The following is a 24,155-nucleotide window of genomic DNA, read 5'->3' as shown; positions in this document are numbered from 1 at the left end:
AAGTCTATGGTCTTGTAGGTTAACAGTCCCAATTTACCATTTTGTTCAATCCAACAAAGTCAAATGTGTTTCTAGAATATTGAATTATAGTGTATTTAATAAAGCAGTTACTGGTATCTAAAGGGTTGATTTTCAATTGTGATTAATTAAATCATTATGTAAATTAAACAATAACCCCTTCTGAAAAAGGAGGAAAAGAATGAGAAAAATATTGGTCCATCATCATTTTATTGCAGTTCAAATACAAATATTTGATCTTACCATTCCCAAAGTTAGTTTTTTAACAGGGCATCAAATGCTAATTGAAAACAAATTCAAAATATATTCAAAAGTATACAGAAAATACAAAATAGGACCGATCAGTTGGGATATCCAAACCTGGCAGTGGAAAAATATGGGTGATTTTGCGCAAGCTCCCACGCATGCGCCCGTATTCCGATCTGCGCAATAATATTCACGGGAGTAGGTCTCTTCTTGGGCCACAAGTTGCCAATGCATTGTCCCGTAGGACAATGCCCCCCCCGCAGTGATATTAATTGAGGGGCGGATTTGCGGTGGAGAAATTTATCAGAATCAGATACAAGGAATTTGCTTTGGTCGTTTTCGGTGCGACATTAGCGGACAGACATTTACAGACAGATAATACAATAAAGAGGTGGAGTAAAATTAAATGAAATATTAGTTAAGCACAATAGAATATAATATAATTATGAAATCAAATATAGGCCAGAGCTGTACAACTTAATAAAGAGATTGAATCAAATTAAATGGGATATCAACTAAATTAAATATAGCACAATAGAATATAGTACAATTATAATAAAAATATTTAATTGGAATAGGACAGACAAACATAATGCAATGACGAAAGATAGTGACAAAAGCAAAGGACGCAATGTGTCATGAAAATACAAATTAAGCAAGCTCTATACATTACCAAGTAAACTAAATATAATACAAAATGAACGGAATACTAATGGTGAAAAATACTGTTATGTCCATGCCTCATTTCGGGTTTATTTTTCCCCTTCCTGATATCTGCCAACAGTGCTGTCAGGTGCAGACTGCTCCGCGAGCCAACTGCACTGGAGCAGATCAAGAGCAAACTGCACACATTAGGGCATGTCTGCGCTAGTATCTCATCCGCGCAATGTCCTTTGTGGATAGCTCGCAAAGACAGAGCAGATACCGCGCACTAAACTCACGCAGTTAAGGGTGCAATTAGCACTGCACAATCCATTCTTTGTGGATTCTTCCCTGAATGTGGAAATAGCAGTAATACCATGTTCATTGATACAATGACATAAGGGATAGAAGGGAAGGGGGATGATATTGACTGTTTTTATTTCAGGGGGGATGCCATCCCCCCTCAACTGGAGTACTGAGTATATGTCTGAATATACCTGCATATAATCCTTCTATATACCTAATATACACCCGCATATAATAATAATAATAATAATAATAATAATAATAATAATAATAATAATAAACTTTATTTGTATAGCACATTTCATACAAGAATTGCAGCTCAAAGTGCTTCACAACAGAAAAAAGAGAGGCACAGAATTAGCACATGAAGTGCAGACATATAAAATCACAGTTTTTCACATTAGGATCTAACATCCCAATAGGCCACCTGGTTTATGGTTTGATTATATTGCAGTTTAAAAATAGACAATAATAAAAAGAGTAAAATAGAATAAACAGAGTAAAATAGTGCAATAGTGCAGTGCAATAAATAGTAGAATAGAGTAGACAGAGTAAAATGATGCAACATATAAAATAGAATGGACAGAGTAACATAATGTAATAAAATAGTTCTGAATCACTGTTTAACAGTTTAAAACCGTCTTTACCTTCCCTGTTTTGATATCCAGTTTAAAACCTGACTGTCTTCCTTCCTGTTTGATACCCTCTTTGACCCTTCAAACCTCCCTCTCAGGGCGCAGTTCAGGCCTGGGTCACCCACACAGTTTTAAAACCTGACAGTCTTTCTTCCTGCTTGATACCCACACAGTTCAATACCTGACAGTTTAGAACCTGTAATAAAAGAGTCATTGGACAGAGTAAAATAGTGAAAATAGAATGGACAGAGTAAAATAGTGCAATCTACAGTACAATCAGCAGCGGAGTGTATTAAAAGGCTAAGGTGAAGAGGTACGTTTTTAGCTTATTTCTTTAGAGATCCAGCTTCCCTAATGTCCATAGGGTGTTCCATAATTTTGGTGCATAGTTTGCGAAGGCTGCATCCCCGATTTTCCTTAGGCTGTGGTTTGGAACCTTCAATAGACCAGTTTGTATACTATATAAGGAGGAGGACCTTGAAATCGATTCTAAATGTTACCGGAAGCCAGTGCAGGGTAGCTAATACTGGACTGATGTGGTCTCTCCTCTTGGTTCTAGTATAGCCTAGCTGCCGAGTTTTGAATGAGTTGGAGTCGTTCTGTGGTTTTACTGAGGCCTCCCAAAATATAACCCATAGCTCTGTATGATAACATGTACAATAATGCTGTATTACCGTATATATATATATTTATTCTTACCGTATATATATCTATCCACATCTGTCTGCACATGCCTGCACATAATCCTTTTTTTTTTATCCACTTTTTTCTCCCATTTTCTATATTTTCTCCCATCCCAATTTCGTATCATCCAATTCAACCCTCCCCTGTCACGAACGCTGTTTCTTGCCTCCCACAAGCCGGCTGCAATGTGGACTAAGTCATACATAGCACAAGTCCCCTCCGGTACTTGAGGTAACAGCAGTCGCATCTTTTCACCTGCGCAGCTCGATCTCTCAGTGTCGAGGAGTAACGCGTGGGAGGCTCACGCTGCCCCCGACACTTCCTGATTCTACTGCGCAGGCGCACCAACCGACCTGTAGGAGTCGCTGTCCACAACGCCCGATCCCCACCCATCAGTTTCCCACCCCTTAATACGGCCAATGTGTATTAGTATGAACGACCAGCTAAACTGAAAGCAATGTGGAGCGCTGGGCTCGAACAGGCGAGCCCAGCGTCTCCGCATTCGTGGCGAGCGCCTTGCCCACTACGCCACGTAGCCGCCCGCCTGCACATAATCCTTTTACATATCAGTAGATACAGGGACGTGCACAGGACTTTAGAGGGGCAGGTGCTCAAAGGCTGAAAAGGGCACTACACTTGTGTGTATATATTATCCAAGCGCGCGTAGCGCGCGAGCGCGATTTTTAAGGGCCCTTTTCGGGCGGGGGGCCCGAATGGGAAATTCTTGGCCGAAACCGATACCGAAAATAGGAAACAGTTGGCTGAAAACCGAATGCCGAAAGGCCAAAAATGATTCATAGAATAGAATTTTTTTTTACCAATGTTGTTCAGCTACCTGATTATGGAAAAATATATGATTATGGCAAAACTTAACTTAAATAATAAATAATCACTATTATGGGTCCATAAAACATTTATTCAGCACTTCTGAATGCATACAGTACATTAATTCCAAGTCAAGTGGCGGACATCTGTGCTCTACTGAGCGCACCTTTCTAGTCCGCAGATGAATGTGCTCTCTTGACTTTAGCACAGTAGACGCGCGACGTGTATTCTCGAGAATGATAATAATAATAATGCTCTTCAGATTATATTATCAACGACAGACAGCGTCAATGTGAGAAACACAATCCCCCCCCTCTTAAGTTAACCGTGACGGGCATATAGTAAATAAGGATATAAAGCATGTTAAAGACGCATTTATTGGACGCGTTGCGCGCTGAGTTTACATAGAAACAGTGCGACACATAGAAACAGCGCGCATGTAATGACTGAAGCCACGTTTTTATGACATCATCACAACAACACACGTTAGGTTACAGGTTGTTTCTGTTTCGGTGATATATTTTCGGTGAAAAAACTCTTTCGGCCGAAAGCCGAAAGGCCATTTTTGGTCATTTTCGGCCGAAAACGTTCGGTGGCCGAAATTTCGGTGCATCCCTACTTTTTATGCTTTTTGGGGGGTGTTGGTGATCAAATATTTAATATTGAACTATAATAATCAGTGCAGGAGCTCACTTATCCTTGAAAGACACTTTTATCACTGACTTAAAAGGCCCATACATCTCCATAAATGTTCAGGGGGGAGGGAATAAGTGCTTACCCTACAGACCCCAAGAAGTGCTGTATATTCTGTATTGTTTAATATAAATGCATTTTTTATTCCAATCCCGATTTGTATTTGAGATTCCCAAATCCCATCGGACTTGACTTCTTCGTGTCCCTCAATGAGTGTAATACCAGCATTCAACTGTATGCGCCACAGCGTTTTTTTTTTTTTTTTTTACTTTATTTTTTAGCGTTTATCGCTTTTCTGGTCAAGCATGACCGACAGAAACAGGTTGAAATGGGATGTAGAGCAGGGGAAGACATTCTGAGAAATGACGGCGGGTCCGGGAATCGAACTCGTGTCCCCCAGATCCGTGACGAGCACGGTTTTCCCCGACGCAGAAATAGCGCCGAGATATGCGGTGAGCTACGGGAGCTCCCCCCCCCACAGCGGTTTCTATCATCATCATCATCATCATCACCACCCACGCTATGCATAAAATATATAGATCCGCGGAGAGGCACGCTGAGGAGGCCGTGCAAACTGCAATGGAATATGGGGCATCTCTCTCTCTTTACCTAATATTTTGATTCTATCCTGACATTTTTCAGTTGGAAGGGCAGTCTATATGCGTAACGGTAAAAAAATAAAAATAAAAATAAAATTCAAAAGAGGCTCAAAAAGGCAGGTGCTCAAGCACCCCTTGGCCTCTATGTGTGCACGTGCCTGAGTAGATACTATATCTATATCTGTACATATCCCTTATCTACTAGTTACGCTGCTGGCCAGTATACTATACTGTTTTTATAACTGTATCACTAGGGATGAGCCCAAACGTTCTAACCTTCGTTCGTTACGTTGGCATTCGAATTCTAAATCAACATTCGAATTTTTTTTTTATTAAAAAAAATATAATAAGAAAAAAAAATATAAAACATGTATGTGTCTATTCATTCTGTTTAAACCAATGGGGTGTTTTTTCACAGTTGCAGATAAAGATTAGGCTACACTAATATTATAGTATTAAAAAAACTGATGAGTTATATTCATTAAGTTGATTTAATTAAAAAAAATACTCATTTAATCAGATTAATCACTTTATTCAAATTGAGGATTTAGTTTGAGGATAAATAAAAAAAACGTTATTTTTAATATTATTATTTTTTATTAAAAACGAAGGTTCGAACATACGTTCGAAAAACCCTGACGAAGTTCAAATCCCAAAAACAGGCTTCGAGGACAGCCTTACACCCCTAATCACTATACATATTAATACTACAACTCTGTACATACATCTGATTAGCACAACACCCAGTAGTACTAATTTATATATTTTATACCCAGTTCTGTTGTACATTGTATATTACTGTTGCACTTTACTGTTAAATTTGCACTATGGTTGGATGCCAAACTTATTTTCGTTGTACTGTAGGCTATTTGTGCTTGCTGTATAATGACAATACATTTTAATCTAATCTAATCTAATCTAATCTTGGTCACATGATACTTGGTGTGTCCTTTTTGGAAATGTAGAAGTCATTATTAAAGTAAAGATGTGGTAAAATAAAGAGTGTGTGTTTAGTTGTTTATTCAACACAATGTTTCCAATTCTGGAGGTAACGCTTGCAGGTAATGCAGGTCAGCTCTGTCTCCAGCAGACACCCCCAACTGTAAAATGGTCTCTGTTAATATAATACAAAGGCAACAACATCCCCAGCTTCCTTTTAAGTCCTCAGACAATTGACCATATTCACACTGTGGCCATTTTGTTCTTATGTCATGCTCAGGTTGGGATTCCTTTTCACCCTGTTCCCTGGGAAGCTGTCAACCTGAGCATGACATAAGCGCAAATGGCCTTATCTCATAATGGGACACATTCTATCACATGCCTGGGATTTTCCCATTTCTATCTTTTATGGATAAAATCACATTAATATAAATATCATAAACACTTAATACTTTACAAGGGCCATATTCCAGTGTATAAACCTCTGTAACAAAACGTGGTTTGGTGACATTTAATATTCAGGTGGAACATAGCTGTCTTGACATGTACAGAAATAACAATGTTATTGTTAGAAATCTGTCATCCTCCTCTCTCCAACTGTATACCACTCTAAATGTATCCGGGGGGGTCAACATGACTGAAAATTGATAGAGCAAACCACATGTAGGCTAAGCCGGTTTAAGTTTCCAAATGACTGACTTCAAATCTCATTATCTAATTATCTATGTACAGTAGAGGTTACGTGTCAGGCGAGGTATTGCATTTACACTCTGTGGATACAACTGAGAGTACACTGGCTGTTCGTACATGTTTAGTTCTTTCATCTAAAGGCTTAATAGATTTATTTCTGGCTATTGTAATCAGCAGTGTAGTGACTTACCAGCACATCTGTGCTCTCAAAGTAGTTCTTCCAATAGGGGCGTATCTTGCGCTGGCCTCCGATGTCCCAGACGTTAAGCTTGAAGCCATCGGACTGGACACACTTTATGTTGAAGCCCTGTGAGGACAGAGAGAGAGAAGGAGAGAGGGAAAGACAGACAGGGAGAGAGAGAGAGGAGAGAGAGAGAGAGAGAGAGAGAGAGAGAGAGAGAGAGAGAGAGAGAGAGAGAGAGCGTGAAAGCAAGAGAGAGCAGATTGAAGCCTAGTTACATAACACCTGGCCTGGGACAGGGATGACTCAAGATGCCAACATGACGTGGACCCATGCCAAGAAGGGATAACTGCTTGTGGAAATCAGCTTGGCTGTTTGGTAGTGACAATATGCTTATCTCACCATACGATTCCATACTCGATATGGGGTTTCACGATTCAATTCAAACCACAATACAAAGGAGTTTTCGAAGAAGTGGATGTAACGTTACATCAAGCCAATTTATTGCATACAAAATGTTGGATTTCCCCATCCCTAGTACCGTTTGGATAATGACTGAATGTAACTTAGTGGGTACAGAGTAGCCACAACACTGGTAAACAAACTACCCTCCCACTCAGGGCATTATGGGGTAGAACACATAGTAGCATACTACAAGAACCTAAGGGTCCACAAAGACGACTTCAAACTGGAAATGGTAACAACAGATGAGGTACTCAAAAAACTGAGCGCCCTCCAACCGAACAAGGCCACTGGCCATGACAACATCCCCTCCAAATTCCTCAGACTCAGCAGCCGCCATCACTCCAGTCATCACACACATAATAAACCTCTCCATAAAACAGGGACACGTCCCCAAGGACTTCAAAATTGCGAGAGTAACACCCCTGCACAAAAAGGGCAGCAAATTAGACCCAGGCAACTACCGCCCTGTTTCTATCTTTACCTCCATCTCGAAAGTCATGGAAAAAATAGTATACGAACAGGTCGAAAAGTACCTTGCGGAAAAATAGAATCTATGAATTCCAATCTGGTTTCAGAACATCCCACTCCACTGACACATGCCTTCTCTATTTAAACGACCACATCAAACAAGAGGTGGACGCGGGCAAATACTGCGGCATGGTCATGCTGGACCTACAAAAGGCCTTCGACACTGTCAATCACACCATTCTGATTGACAAGCTAAAAGCAATTGGTTTTGCATCAGTGAGCTGGATGCAATCCTACCTGGAGGGGAGAGAACAGATGGTGGAGGTAAACGGTACCCTACCCCCCCCCCCCCCCCCCCCCCGGGTGAGCTGTGGTGTTCCACAAGGAAGCATACTAGGACCGCTACTGTTCCTAATTTATGCAAATGACATGTCGTCAGCTTGTGACTGCAACTTGTTCCTGTTTGCGGACGACTCAGCCCTGCTGGTCTCTGACAAGAACAAGTTACAGGTTGAAAAAACCCTCAGCTCAGAACTAGGCAAAATCTGCATATGGCTCGCTGATAACAAACTATCATTACACATGGGCAAAACAGAGTCCATTCTCTTTGGTTCAAATAACAAACTCAGCAAGACCGACGGCTTCTCAGTTACAGTGGGTGACAATATTGTCACAAGGAAAGATGAAATTACCTACCTGGGTTCCATCCTAGAGGCTAATCTTTCCTGTGACAAAATGGCATCCAATGTAATAAAAAAAAGTCAACCAACGAACTCGATTCTTGTACCGGATCTCCTCTCTGGTAAACAAGAATACCCTGAAGACTCTGGCAGGAGCACTCATTCAAGGGTACTACGACTATGCTTGCACCTCATGGTACCAAAGCACCTCAAAGGCGCTAAAAACAAAATTACAAACATCTCAAAACAAACTGGTCAGACTACTGCTTGACCTTACTCCTAGAACCCACCTCACCCCTGCCCACTTTGACAACCTAGGATGGCTTAGAGTAGATGACAGAGTACAGCAACTTGCAATGGGCCTGGTCTACAAGATACACTACACGACCAAGGTACCCATGTACATGTCAAAATACTTCCCAAAGGTCAGTGAATACCACGATCACAACACCAGAGGGAGCTCCACAAATCATGTTAAACCCAGATTTGGCTCAAACAAGGGACTAAACACGTTTCGCAATTATGCCACATCAATGTGGAACGCCCTACCCAAAGCTGTAAAGGAATGTGAATCACTACCCACTTTCAAAACCACTCTCAAAGAACACCTACAGGAGACTGCAATTCGAAACTGGCCCCTGTAAATGTCCTAACCCAACCCCCTCCAATGTACAGTAAATGACCAAGTATGGTTTTGTCAATATTCCAATGTACAGTTTTGCTTGTACAGTTGTACAGTGTCCCCCACCCACCCCTCCTACCCAACTATATACCATACTACAGTATATACAGTATATATACCCATACTATTATATATATATATATGGGCGGCTACGTGGCGTAGTGGGCAAGGCGCTCACCACGAAATCTGGAGACGCTGGGCTTGCCTGTTCGAGCCCAGCGCTCCACATTTGCTTTCAGTTTAGCTGGTCGTCCGTACTAATACACATTGGCCGTATTAGGGGGTGGGAAACTGATGGGTGGGGATCGGGCGTTGTGGACAGCGACTCCTACAGGTCGGTTGGTGCGCCTGCGCAGTAGAATCAGGAAGTGTCGGGGGCAGCGTGAGCCTCCCACGCGTTACTCCTCGCCACTGAGAGATCGAGCTGCGCAGGTGAAAAGATGCGACTGCTGTTACCTCAAGTACCGGAGGGGACTTGTGCTATGTATGACTTAGTCCACATTGCAGCCGGCTTGTGGGAGGCAAGAAACAGCGTTCGTGACAGGGGAGGGTTGAATTGGATGATACGAAATTGGGATGGGAGAAAATATAGAAAATGGGAGAAAAAGTGTATATAAAAAAAAATAAAAAAAAAATATATATATATATATATATATATATATAGTATACCCATCGTACTGGGTGGTTCTCTCAGTGGTTCCCAAATGCTGTCATGTTGAGGGACCCCAATCAGATTCATATTAGACATAATAATAATAATAATAATAATAATAATAATAATAATAATAATAATAATAATAATAATAATAATAATAATAATAATAATAATAATAATAATAATAAATAATAATAATAATAATAATAATAATAATAATAATAATAATAATAATAATAATAATAATAATAATAATAATAATAATAATAATAATAATAATAATAATAATAATAACTATCTAGAACTTTTTTAAAACAAGGTTTACAAAGTGCTTTAATAATCAAAATAAAAGCAGCCACTGTGCTAAAAAGACAATCAAATAAAACAGTATAAAAGGAAATGAAGAACAATTAGCAATGGAACAGGAATGTACATATAAATAAAATAAGTAAACAGTAATAAATAATAAATTAAATACCATAAAATCACAAAAAAGCATGTTTTTAAAGTGGGTTTTTATAAGTGTTTTTGTAAGGTTTGGCTCTTTCCCCACCACAGGCTTCTTGAAGTACTGTGATGATTGGTCCGCTGCTCTCCCACTCGCTCTGTCCCTTTAAGTTTTCTGTTAATCATTTCATTCCCCTATTCACACGCTTCTTCCCAGAGACGTCGTTGATTGGTTCTCTCCTGTCCACACGCTTTTCAATCACATTCCCCCAGCTGTCACTGCTTGTCAATCAAGCATCCCCGTATTATTTATACCCCGTTTCCCCACTCAAGTTTGTTGGATCGTTTTGATATTTCTCTGTTTGCATTCTCCGTTCCTGCTGCTGCTGCTGTTTGCTCTCTGTGCTTTACCTCCAGGATATTCCAAGAAGCCTTCCTCTTGGACACCTTTTCCCCGTGGCGACGCGCTCGCTCCGCTGCTGTTCCAGCACTCATTACGCACTTCGTCTGGGTGAGTTTTTTACTGACTGTCTTGATCAAATTCCGTTTTCGTGTGTTTCTATAACACTGAAGATTACCACCTTTTTTATCAGACAGTCACTCACCCAGCGATCGCCTTTTTGTTGTTCTCACTGGGATAATATTTTTGGGACTTTACATCTCCCACTGTGTGTTGTTCACACCGAAGATATTATTCACATTGGATTGTTTTTTGGACTTCACTCTCAGTGTCTATTTTTGGCACCGAAGATATTCACTTGGGATTGTGTTTTGGAACAGTGCTCACTGTGTGTATTTACACGAAGATATTCACTTGGGATTGTGTTGTGGAACTTTGCTCACTGTGTGTATTTACACGAAGATTAGTTCACTTGGATAACTTTTGTATTTGGGTACAAGTCACCTCTCCTGTTCTCCTGCTCGTTCCACCTGCACCCTTGTTGACTCGCTCCCTCTCTCTCTCTCTCGGTCCCGCAACACTTCGGAGATTCTGCCGAGAGAAGTCTGCAGAGCGGCTCAGACGTCAGCATCTGCTACCCCCTACTACCACCACGGGAGAAGCTGCAGAGCAGCAGAACATTTTCCCCCTTGCTTGTGTACCTGTCTTGTTTGACTTGCCTATTCTATGCTCATTAATTAGTCTCAATAAACCAGCCCTTGTTTTTGGCAACTCTGAATTCCTACTCTCTTGTGTCGTGCGTTTGGGGTCGGTGTCAAACCATAACAGTTTTGGAAGACGATAGTGATTCTGCAAGCCTCGATCCTCGGTCCAAAAGCCCAGTCACATTTGGTAAATGGTAAATGATGCATTTAATAATATATAGCGCTTTTATCCAAATTTTACCCATTCACTCACACATTCACACACCAATGGGCGGAGGCAACCATGCAAGGAGCCAACCAGCTCAAGGAGCCAACCAGCTCATTGGGAGCCGTTAGGGGTTAAGTGCTCAAGGACACTTCGACATGCTGACCGAGAGGAGTGGGAATCTAACCGGGAACCTCCGAATTACCAGACGACTGCTCTACCTCCCGAGCCACTGTTGCTCATAACGATTTCCTCTTGCATTCAGTAGAAAGCTATCCAGCTGGAAATTGGTATCTATCTTCTTGTCTGAAAGCGCATTTCCCATAATGTTGCAATGTTCCTTTAATGCCAAAAGCTCAGTCACCCTTATAGTCTTATGTCACAACTCTTTGGGGCAACCAAAAATGCCCCGACCGAATAGGGCCGGGAAAACATATAGAAGAAAATGTATATCGAAACAATTCTTAACATCTATTTCATCCTTCCTGAGGCGGTGCTTAACACATTGGGCACCAGCCATTAGCCTGGTCCTTGTGGCTAACTAGCCAGGTTTCCATAACATATTTTCACTGTGCGTCACTATGTTTGGAGAGCTATATCTATATTCTATATTATAGCTATGGAGAAAATACTATAGTCATTTGACAGTGACTTTTTTCCGTCGAACATGCAAAAAAGTAGGGATGCACTGAATATTCGGCCGCCGAAAGTTATCGGCCGAAAATGGTTTAAAAAGGCCCTTTCGGCCGAAAGGGATTTAGCACCGAAAAAATATCACAGAGTGTCAGTAACCTAACGTGTTGTTGTGATGACGTAATCAAAACGCGGCTACAGTCATAACATGCGCAACGTGTAACGTGAGCTCTTCAGTCCTGCGTTCTACAGCCTGTGATAACTCCTCTTGGGAGTCGCGCTGTTTCTATGTAAACTCCGCGAGCAACGCATCCAATAAATGCGTCTTTAACATGCTTTATATCCTCGCCATTACTATATGCCCATTGCGGTTAAAAACCTTTTTAACTAACGTTAGCGTTAAGATAGCTAACACGCTTCCATTCCTCTTTCACTAGTCTCTCTTAAGCTACGTCATCCCCCGCTAAGAGTCACGGGATATGTAGTAAATACAACAGTCCTTCCATGTAGGCTAGAGCGCCGTGAATTATGACTCATAGCTATAAGCTATTCTCCCTCGTGTGTGTGTGTGTGTGTGTGTGTCTTTATGCAGATCTTTATGCAGTTTTAAAGCACCTTGGCTTTGTTCTGAATGCACTTTGTTGTAGTTATCCTACAGAGAAAAGAAAATGCACTTGACTTTAACACATCAAGTGCCGTTCAGCAGGGGGCACTGTGGGCCATGAGTGCCAGCGCTCTGTTCAATGGGATAAATGCCGGTATTTTGCAGTGCTAAACCTATATTGAATATTATAGCTATGGATCTAATAACACCGTTGATTGTCAGTGAGTTTCTTCCGGTCAACATGCAAAAAACAGATAATTTTTTCATCCATACATTTCCGTTTTATACCGTGGTGAATACGAGCATAGTTCCAGAGCGATTCTGTGTAATCCCAGGGAACGCAGCGAAAACAGCGATTATCTGCATTTCACTATAAATCGTCCCATGTCTCGCCTGGATCAATGATCAATCTGAAATCAACGCTAGATTATCGGTATTATGTTTCCTCATGCATGCAAGAAAGAGTGGGGGGGGGGGTTGTGTTTCTATGCTTCGATCGCCACCAACAGGACACCGGCACACGCACACACAAAGACACACGCCCCGATCACGGGGAAAAAATTATCGGATCAACGCAAGATTGATAATATATAGCCCTTACCTTGTCTATGATGTACTGCAAAAAGAATAATCCAATTATCTGATCGCCATTCCAAATACTCATCGGGATCATGTTTCCAACGTAATCAGCAATGAATATGAACGGGGGGGGGGGGCCTCGTCGAGGCAACTGTGGTAACCGCTTGTCTCGCCCGACTGTTCAGACCCCGCCCCCACGGCCCAGCTCGGCCCAGATGCCAAGCCACATCGTTTCAAATGGAGTGCAATAGCGGCCGCAAGGCGTTAGGTGGCGGTATTGGCAGTTTGCGATCTCAGACACATTCAGGACAGCCTGCACAAGGTGCCTCGATGGATTATGAATAGCAATAGCGAATAAAATAAATAACGACACAGAAACTATCTACGTTTCTGGCACTCAACCGCTGGGCCACAGAAACGTAGATCTACGTTTTCGGGAACCAAAGGGTTAACGCACATTTTGTTGTATGCAAAGAGAACATTTTTAAATTGTACAATCTTTCAGCAGTCAGTCTGGAATTAATGTATGCATTCAAAAGTGCTGAATAAATGTTTTATGGACCCATAATAGTGATTATTAATATTATTTAAGTTAAGTTTAGCCATAATCATGTATTTTGCCATAATCAGGTAGCCGAACAATTTTTTTTAAAGACATTATATATAGATATATATATATATTTATATTAATCATTTTCGGCCTTTCAGCATTCGGTTTTCGGCCAACTGTTTCCTATTTTCGGTATTCGGTTTCGGCCAAGAATTTCCCATTCAGTGCATCCCTACAAAAAAGAGAAAATGTTTTCATGCATACATTCGTGCGTTATCCTGTGGTGAATATAAGTATAGTTTAGGAGTGATCCGGGATAATTCCTGAAAAGCTGAGTTATAGGACGCTACGTGTATTCTACTATAAGCGTTGGCGTTTCTTGCCTGGACACGCTACTATTTCCAAATCAAATGTATATAATAGGTATTATGTTTCATCATGAATGCATGAAAGGGGAGGGGGGGTAGTTTTTTTATGCTTTGATGGCCAGTAACGGCATTCGTGTTGAACACTACACATGCTGATCAGCTGGATCGATATGAAAACATTGTTGGATCAAGCTGAAATTGATGTCAGATAGTCCTTACCTTTGATCGGGGGTATTCCAAAAAGAATATTCCAATTGTCTGATCGCGATTTCCAGTATTGGTGTCCATCTGGTCCCGGACATAATTTGGCACAACTTATGGATCAAGTGTGTCAGATGCGTTTCGAAGTGGTCGGATGAATCGATTTACTCGGCTCCGTATAAATTTAGTGCCCGGAGGGATTTAAGTCTAACACAGGGTGAGATATAAGGTTTCAAAGGGTGGACGACACTGCCATCTAGCAGGATGCAGCCGGTATTGCACTTTGGCGATCTCAAAATCCTTTCCTATGGCAACAGCGAGGCCAGTGGATGAATAATGAATAAAAATATCGAATAAAAGAAAAAATTACCAAAACCCGAGATATCTCGTGTCTGGCGCCCAACGCATGGCGAGTTAACCCGGGATATCTCGGGTCTGGCGCCGAATGTGTTAAAGGACTGGATCTTCCGTCTTATGCATGTGCAGGTCAAGTATTTATCCCAACACGTGTGAACCTTGATGACCTGAGCTAGGGTCTATATTCAGGTGTCATAAGCGTCTCGGTTCTGCTACAGTATCTTCTAGTGAGATCATGAGGATTCCGAGTTTCATCCAGGATTCATAGAACCTTGGTTACATACATGACTATCGATTTATCAATTTAATTTATGCCTTTGAGGCCGGCTGGGTAGCACAGTGGACTAAGCACTCGCCTACCATCGCAGAGACTCTGGGATCTAATCCAGCTGTCAGTGGTACCTCCGGCTTGGTCAGTCGTCCCTACTAACACAATTGGCAGTGTTAGTGGGTGGGAAGCGTGTAGTCTTTTACCAACAAACTTGCAGTTCCGCGTTCGCGTTCTGCGATCTGATTGGCCACTGACATATGCTCTCTCTACGCCCAAACAGCGTGTTACGCTAGTTCTGTATCGTTAGTGGCTTAGCTTGGCATCACACTGCACTATCTCGCGTACGTGCACGCGTACTGAATAAACCACAAATGTACCTCTAATACCAGTATTAGTCTGACCACACCCCTCATCAGCTTACCTTCATAAGCAGGTGTGTGGTCACCTGCTCTCCTCCTTCTCGCTTTCACCACAAGGAAGAAGTGCCTCGGTAGATCCCCACACTTGACACCATGATGGAAGAAATTGGATTAGGAACAGCTTTGGGAAACAAGGATACGTTGACATCATATCTTTATTTTCTCTCTCACTATTTTTCGAGAAAATACGGCGATATTGTCTTCGTACTGGAGTGTCTAGAAGATGATGATCATTCTAAAAACCCTCCACCGGTTTTCGTATTGGGAGCACGCCGCTGCATGCTTCTCAACTGCAGTTCCTTGCTGTGTTTGTTGGGGTGGAACCTGTCAGGCCACAGCTGAACTGTCGGACATGCCGCTGTTGTGAGAAGCGGTGCGTTCCAGGTTGGGTGAGTAGTGTTTGCTGGCGGGCTCCACTTGTCTGTTAGTGCTATGGGGGCTACTTGACAAAGTATGGAAACCGGCCCCAGGCGCCTGTTCCTTAATGATAAGCAAGCAGTGCAAGAATGCGGAAGCATTCTACCGTAGTGGCGTGCGGTAATGCGCCTTTCATTTTCCGCCGCCCAGCGCTCAGGTGCGTGCGTGCGCCGGCGTGCTCGCGCGAGGTGCCCGCGCATGCGCATGAGATCCCGCCTTGGTTCGACACGAGCGGAGCTCAATATATATAAGTCACCGCCCCTTATTCAGTATCGAGAAATAGCTCAATTGGCAACACTGCATGGCTGTGGATCCTACAGCTCGTTTGCTGGCGAGTTCGAATCCCATAAAATATATTTTTTTTAACGTGATTTTTTTTTTAACGTGTATTCTTTCGCCGGTTAAGGTTAGGCATGGTTAAGGTTAAGGTTAAGGTTAGGCATTGTTTCGGAGTTGGTTAAGGTTAGAACGGTTAAGTTTAGGCGCTGTTAAGGAGCTGGTTAAGGTTAGAGTTTGTCAAAGAGAATGGCAATATTCTTTCTATGGTTAAGGTTAGGCATGGTTAAGGTTAAGGTTAAGGTTAGGCATTGTTTCGGAGTTGGTTAAGGTTAGAACGGTTAAGTTTAGGCGCTGTTAAGGAGCTGGTTAAGGTTAGAGTTTGTCAAAGAGAATGGCAATAGACAGCCTATTTCCGCGCGACAGCTCCCAAAGCGGGCCTGAAAAGAAAGGCGCTTTACCGTAGTGGCGTGCGGTGACGAATGCTTCCGCATTTTTGCACTGCTTGCTTATCATTAAGGTAGACGCGCCCCAGGCTAGGGTCCTTTGTTCAGCCACCTAGGCGACAGAAGGCCTTGGTCTGGAGACCATTATAGTTTTAACTAGTTGGCCGCGACCATTGACACTGGTGATCCCTGTGTGTTCTGGACGAGTGGATTCTCTCTGTCACCGTGTTAAGGCCCCATCTTTCATATCCAAATGAGAGTATTCCTTCACGAGGGGATATGTGCATGTAATGTGCGATAGCGGCAGATTCATGTTCAAAGTCAGCTACACAGGCCAGTTGGTACTGTGCTGATTTCCGTCGGATGTGGTAAAGTCACCGTTGTGAAGCGGTGTTGACATCTTGTTTTCTCTTTTCTCTTAAAAAGTGAGGAGAGGTTCAGAACGGCGGCCTGTCTGGGTGAGTGTTATGTCATTGTTTACATGTTCATAGTTTACGGTTAGCCAGTCAGCTGTTAACTGCTGCGTTAGCCTGCTGGATCGCTGCATGGCCTGCTTAGGGCCTACCATTAGCCAGTCAGCTGTTAGCTGCGGGGCTAGCATGTCGTGGTCGCTAGGTAACGTTAGCTTGCTGCTATGGCCATGGCCTGGCGCGGGGTAGCTTAGCTTCTCGCGCACCGCCGTGAGCTCGCTTCTGATCGTTAGCTTGATGCTATTCTGTTGAACGTGCTTTGATTTTAACATGTTTTACACTCTTGACCACGACGTCATCCTTGACAGGGGATGTTTTCGTCGACCCTGCCCTGAGCCAGGACGGCAAGGATTGCATCAACAAAGGGACCGTTGCGACGGGTAGAGCGGCGACGCTGCCCGGATCGAACAACACAGGACGGCTGTGTTTCTACGGTGTCTTGAGACTGCACTTCGCTGATCTGCGTTCCGGGTAGGAACGGGGTTGACCAGACCTCATAACACGTCTTCTGGTTTTACTTTGCTAAATGTATTGTGAATAACGGTGTTTTTCCCAAAACGTGTGTTGCTACAATGCATTTAGGATACGTTGCGGGTTATGTGTGAGCTGTTTTTGTCACTGGCAGTTAGCTTCTCCGTGCAAACGGGATGTAATGATCTGGTTGTTGTGTGAGAAACATCATGGTGTTTATGTGTACCGTGTACTCACTACTAAGGCAACTAACCTATGAAGCTATGCTTGGTGACAAGTGAGTAAAAGAATGTTCTTTCTCAGACTGTAATGACAATGAACAGTGTGTTCACACATTAACAGGTTTTCCTGTTTTAACTGGCCGTATTGAGGGTAAAATAGGAGGATTGTGTTTTCCCCCCCGGTTCCCTGGGGACTTTTTCATCCTCCTGTCAGACATGTTGTGCATTAATTGTGTCTTTTGTGTGGTAGGGATGCGATGTAACTCTTAGCTTGATTGCTGAGGTTGTGCTAAATCTGCTGGAGAAACTTATTTCCTAAAGGGAAATTGGTTTGGTTGCTGTCATGTGTGCTTAGCAAGGCCTGTGGTCGATACTAATCAAGAATGATGTATTCTCTCATTGTGAAAAAAACGGCGTTCCTCTGTTGAGTGTTTTTGCCATTTTTTGTAGGTGATGATGGGTTGTGTGTGTCATGTGACCTACAACTGGGTTGTACTGGCCACAGAAGCACATGTGTATGTTGGACCGGGGTTCTTAGAGCCCTCTCTATTCTGTGTTTTTCCTTAGTAAAAATCAGATAGCAGGTTAGCTCATGCGCTGTGTGGAGCTGTGAAACGCTTCATAGAGCTGACTATGACTGTGTCATATTCTCTTTTTGTCGTTACATCGTATCATGGGTGTGGGGTCGTAAAGGGGTGAACTGGTAACCTTTCCTCTCCCCATTGTTCTGTCGGTCAGGGGTACACCCCCTGTCCTTCAAGGTTCCCGTCACGTGGCGGTTCGGCACGTTACGGGGGGGGGGGGGGGGGGGGGAGGGAGTTCCTGGTCCCACGGCCTGGTATATTGGGCGTGTGCACCGCAGGAATTCCCCCGCCATAGAGTACGTCACCGTGCGCGTCTCTGTTGGTAGGACTTCCGTGTGCTGTTCAGGTCCATGTGATGGATCTGTTTTCAGGGGGGTGGTCAGGGCTCCTCCTCACCAAGCGCCTATTCAGGCCTTCTGTGAGTTCGGACTCCTTCTTCCATGTGAGGAAGCCTCCATCAGAGTACAGAGCCTTCCTCCTCAGATTGTCAAAGTGAGTGGACCCTCTAGAAGGGTCCTTTTCTATTGTATGTATATTCGATTCAATTCGTTTATTGAGTGTGTATGGGTTCAGTGCCTCTTCCCCGGAGGCCCTAAAACCAGTTTTTTACATGGCTCAAGGTGCAATATATTCTTTTCAATCTGTACAGCTCGCGTGGGAAGTCTCTCTGGGGATCCCCGTCTCTTTCCTATGGGAGGGTGGTGGGATGTAAAAATGTGAACATTTTTTACCCCGGCTGTGTAGACTGGGATACATACTGTTGATACTTCCTTCTTTCTATTCCAGAAGTGTTGGAGTTAGGGAGTGTCACACCCCTCTTGTCGTTCCCCTGGGCGCCTTGGGGATTCAATGACAGGTCTAAATAGCCTGTTCATTGATGGGGGTGTGTCCCGACGCACGTATAGTGCTAGCTCGCTGTAAACAGGCGATTGACTGGCACGCCTTGGTTGCTTGTGGTTGAAACAGCGTTTTTATAAAGCAACTGAGAGGGGGGTTTTTCCTCTTCCGACGACCACATCCCATGACCTGGGTGGGTTGTCGACGGATTCTCGTTCATGTCTGGGGGATGATGACGGGATGGATCTGAACATATGTGGTGGGGTCTCACGCCCTTGGGGTGGGCCACCAGGCGCGGTTCGTCCGAACGTCTGGGTGGCGCCTTCTTTTCATGTTAAGATCAACACGCATATCTGCCCTTCTCCTGGAGTAGGCATGTCGGCGTGGTTAGGGCACGGGACTGGTTCTGGTCACGCTGGTCCAGATCAGTTGAACCCGTTGTCCGCCGGGGATGCAGATCTGCTGTTCTGGTACCCTGAGGGACTTGGGCTTTTTTCAGGGGGAAAAATGCCAGGTCGGTCTGGGTGTCACAGGGTTAAGCGCTATGGAGACCCTGGTTGGGTATGTTTTTACTCAGCACTGTCGTCATGGCTTACAGCCATGCCATTCTGTACGCGCTCGATCTCGTCGGATCTCGGCCGCTACACAGGTTGGTCCTGGTTAGTACTTGGTTGGGAGACCGCCGGGGAATACCAGGTACGGTGTGCTTAGGGGCTGGTTCTCCATTATTTTTCGCTCCTCTCTCACGCATGGCGAAGAGGGGCCTGTGGGGGTGGTTTTTTGACCTCCTCTGGTGACCCTGTGCTTCCCGTACCGCCAGGCCCGGTCCGAAGTGATGTTTGCGACCCGTAGGCCTGGGTTAACCCTTTTTGGAAACTGAAACACTTGTACTGCGGTATAGCCGGTGTATACCCGCAGGTGTGTTTTGGAGTTTTTTCTTGAGGGGTTATAGGAACAACCACCGCATTGGGTAACACCGAGGTGGTTGATTCCCTGGTGTGTTGGAGCAGTGTCAACTCCCGGGTTCACCGTTTGAGGGTGCCCCTGCACGTTCATGACGTCTGCCAATCGTGTCAGCCTTCTCTGCCTCGACCCCTCTGGGTGGGGGTTTTTAAATGGAGGCTTGGTCATGCAACACCGCCAGCTTACGCTCCTTCCGCCGGGGCGGCTGTGTTCAGCTGTCCCCTCTGGCGCCTGTCTCGTCCGCAGTCTCCAGGCTAGGGTTAACAGCCTGTTGCCTGGTTTTTCCCCGGTGCGCTGCCTGCTTCCGTTGGTTAACCTTTTTTGTGTGCTTACGGCCATGCTGACTGTCTGTTCTGCAGGGTTAGTGTGCCAGGCGGTGTACTGTTGGGGGGACGGGGCCCGCTCGGCTTACGGCCATACCGACCTGAACACGCCCGATCTCGTCCGATCTCGGAAGCTAAGCAGGTTCTGGCCTGGTTAGTACTTGGTTGGGATACCGCCTGGGATTACCAGGTGCAGTAACTGGGGGGCCTTTGTCCGAATACGCTGGCGATGTGGGGGGCGGGGCACTACGTGCCCACCTGGTGGGGTCTTGATGCTGGCATCATGGACTTCTCCGGGCCCCCATTCCAGGGAGTCCAGTCCTTTTGGTGGGTCTGGGTCTTCCTTCGCGCTCCGCTGCTACGGCCTTGCCACGGGGTTGGGTTTGCCCTTGACCCCGTGATTCTGGGGGCAGTAACGAGGTTGTTCCTCCGTTCGTTCCCGGGTGGCATGCGGGTTGTGCGTGTGTGTAGTCGTGGGGTCAAGCCACGGTCTGCTCACCCTGTGCGTTAAGTTGCTTGAGTGCCTCTTCGCACGGTCGGGTCCGTCGCCTTCCCGTGAAGCCTCTAATAGGGGGGATACCCTCCATTAGGGGGGGTCGGGGGGGCTCGGCCCTCCCTGTTCTGATGGTTTTGGGGGGCTGTCAGCGGGGTGTATTTGTCAGCCAGTGGCTCCGCTTGGCCTCCCTTGTGCAGTGTGATGCCAAGCTAAGCCACTAACGATACAGAACAATAGGTTATGACTATAACCAAGTTCTGTTAGTTAGGGGCGATGCTTGGCATCAGACGGCCGCTGCAGCCCTTGACCTCACCTTGTGGTGAAAGCTTGGGAAGGAGGAGAGCAGGTGACCACACACCTGCTTATGAAGGTAAGCTGATGAGGGGTGTGGTCAGACTAATACTGGTATTAGAGGTACATTTGTGGTTTATTCAGTACGCGTGCACGTACGCGAGATAGTGCAGTGTGATGCCAAGCATCGCCCCTAACTAACAGAACTTGGTTATAGTCATAACCTATCGTTCTGCCTCTACTAACAGCCTGCAGCCTGCTCGCTAGTTCTGCCTCTAACCTCTAACAGCCTATCCAATTCATATCAATCGAAATAACGTATTGGTTTCATCTCTCTATATTAACATGATTCCATCAACACAACATAAATGTTCAAAACACGACAAGACAGTTTGCATCACTTCCCACGGTTCTCGGCACTTATTCTACCGGTAGTGCGGTAGTTGTTGCCACGGTATTGGGTCTTTGGGTGAATACTTCATTGGCGGGGAAGAAGAACACTGAGGCGGTGGTCTGGGGCTCGCGGGACGGTGGTCTGGGGCTCGCGGGGCGGTGCCGAGAACCGTGGGAAGTGATGCAAACTGTTAACGTGATTCCATCAACACAAACTTGCATGTTGTGTTGATGGAATCACGTTAATATAGAGAGATGAAACCAATACGTTATTTCGATTGATATGAATTGGATAGGCTGTTAGAGGTTAGAGGCAGAACTAGCGAGCAGGCTGCAGGCTGTTAGTAGAGGCAGAACTAGCGTAACGCGCTGTTTGGGCGTAGAGAGAGCGTACGTCAGTGGCCAATCAGATCGCAGAACGCGAACGCGGAACTGCAAGTTTGTTGGTAAAAGACTACACGCGACACGCGTCCTGGTCGTTGTAAACTGCGACTCCTACTGGTCGGTCGGGGCACCTGTTCTGCAGGGAGGGGATCTGGATGAAATAGCGTGAACCTCTGCACGTGTTATGTTCCCCCAGTGAAACTCCTCGCTGTCAGGTAAAAAGAAGCGGCTGGAGACTCCACATGTATCGGAGGAGGCATGTGGTAGTTCTACACCCTCCCCAGGCCGACAGTGGGGCAATGCGCGCAACGAACAGGAAGGGAATTGGCATAACAACAAAAAAAATTTAATGGGTGAAAAATACAGAAAGCCCAAAAAAAAAATAGAATCATTTATGCCTTTTTTCAGCGGATGTGTGTAGATTTTTGCTAAACATAATTTCTAGCGCACCTCCCACATTGCTGTGCTTTACAAGTAATCAGTCAAATCTTCAAAAATTCTAGAACCAACAGGCAGGAATAGTGAGAGAATGAAACAATAGGAGATAAAGGCATGAATGACTTCCTTGAGATTATTATGGGGCAACTCCATGCGTAGATGGGGAGATGACAGTGGACAAACATACATTCTCTCATTGGACTAACTTCTGGTGAATGTAATAATAGTGACATTTTGTTGGGGAACCCCTGGAACCCCCTGGAGGACCAGTATAGGAGTCCCTGGACCCCACCTTGAGAACCACTGTTATGGCACCAGGCCTTCACGTTGTAGCCTATATTGTGACAAACCTAATCCATATACAGTATGTTGTACATTTGTATTTATGTGTGTGTGTGTACCTGTGTGGGGGTGATGTGGCTGATGTCTTCAGCAGCCAGCTGTTTCAACAGGGTGGTCTTGCCAGAGTTGTCCAGCCCTAGCAACAGTAACCGCACTTCCTGGTCCGGAGAATGCTTCAGCCTCCGCAGGATAGCCAGCAAGCCCTGTCCACCACACGCACATGCACACACACACACACACACATGCACACACACACACACACACACACACACACACACACACACACACACACACACACACACACACACACACACACACACACACACACACACACACACACACACACACACACACACACACACACACACACATGATTAGAATAAAAATGTATCTAAAGGGAAAATAGGTTAAAGGTAATGGGCCTCAACAGGAGAGCAAAGAGCCCCCATGACACAGCAGTGACAGCACCGGACAAATTCTTCCTAGTATTGCTTTCCACATTTAGACCATGTTCAAAAATAAATGCATAGGTAACATGTAAGCATGTTATTGGTGTGTTGTAACACAGCCAGGCTAAGCTTGATCACCTTTGACCTGAGGAATTATGAGCTGGCAAGGACCCAGGGCAGCCTCCACCAATCACATGAGGCCACCCAGGTGTGCTAGGGATTGTCAGGTAGATCTAGATGGGGCCAGAGGCAGTGCACATGAGGCTAAATCCTAACTCCACAGCAAAGATCATTCCGCACAGATTTAGCTGTTAGCACCAGGCTTGCCATGTCCTACATAGTCTCATTGGTCAACCACACTCAGGCATTTGCGCCATGAGTGACCCGTGTCCAGAATGGTGACAGGAGGGCTTTGGCTCAAACCCTTTAGCCAGCAGGAGACTGTTGTCACTGCACTTTGTGAGCCAACATCCTGGAACAGGCTGTCACACAACTGGGTTGTCTCATAATTATAAATGTCCTTATGATTTATGTAGTGTCTTTATGGAGAAATGTGTCTCTTCTGGAAATGATATTGCTAAATTCTGAAAGTCAACAAATGGGTGGATTAACATCTAGCTTCAGGCATTAATAGTACAAATAGAAGAAGGCACATCCTTTGACAATTCTAAATTGAAAGCTAAACTAAATCTAAATTAAAGATTGCAACTTCTTGCTGAAACAATCATTTGGAAATCTCACTCTGTGCCTGATGTGTTCTAAAATATCCCTGTTGGAATTTATGAAATATATATTTGGCCACCCAAATAAAGAAACATTTAAAATGCTGATAATTGTATTCTTTCAACACGATTTTGCATTCAAGCATACAACACTGCAGAAGGCAGACACACAAGTTGATTTTAACTTAGCTAATTATTACCAGGACTCAGGAGTCATTTGAACAGTTTATCAACACTGACCTAGGTTATTACCATTAACAGTCAAGGAATGGCTCAGTATCAATCATAGCAAGATAAGCTAAAGCATTCTCAGTAACTTAAACAGTAAAGGTTAGTTACCACCAGAGCCATGGTTACCACTAGTTAACGTGTTGTCACCAAGCTAGCTTGATTTCTATGTCTGCAAAGCTCACAACTCCTTATATCTAGCTATCCTACACACACCACAGCAATTAATGATACCGTTCAATTAACCTTAATTGAATT

At 44.4% G+C, this 24,155-nt stretch overlaps 1 protein-coding gene across 1 annotated transcript in view; it reads right to left on the bottom strand.

Moving 5' to 3' along the window:
- LOC311237099 (ADP-ribosylation factor-like protein 3) overlaps nt 1-24,020 on the bottom strand; it is a gene marked incomplete at both ends in the record, with an annotated part of 42,090 nt that extends 18,070 nt beyond the window's left edge. Inside the window, 3 exons of the mRNA XM_084324905.1 lie at nt 6,468-6,584; nt 22,558-22,701; nt 24,009-24,020. Coding sequence (XP_084181031.1) covers nt 6,468-6,584; nt 22,558-22,701; nt 24,009-24,020 — 273 coding nt within the window. The remainder of the gene's footprint in view (nt 1-6,467; nt 6,585-22,557; nt 22,702-24,008) is intronic.
- Nucleotides 24,021-24,155: the final 135 nt, after the last annotated feature.

The sequence above is a fragment of the Notolepis coatsorum genome (assembly GCF_963971535.1).
Source record: "Notolepis coatsorum genome assembly, chromosome: 11".
NCBI lineage: Eukaryota > Metazoa > Chordata > Actinopteri > Aulopiformes > Paralepididae > Notolepis > Notolepis coatsorum.
This window is presented reverse-complemented; position numbering and strand designations above follow the sequence as displayed.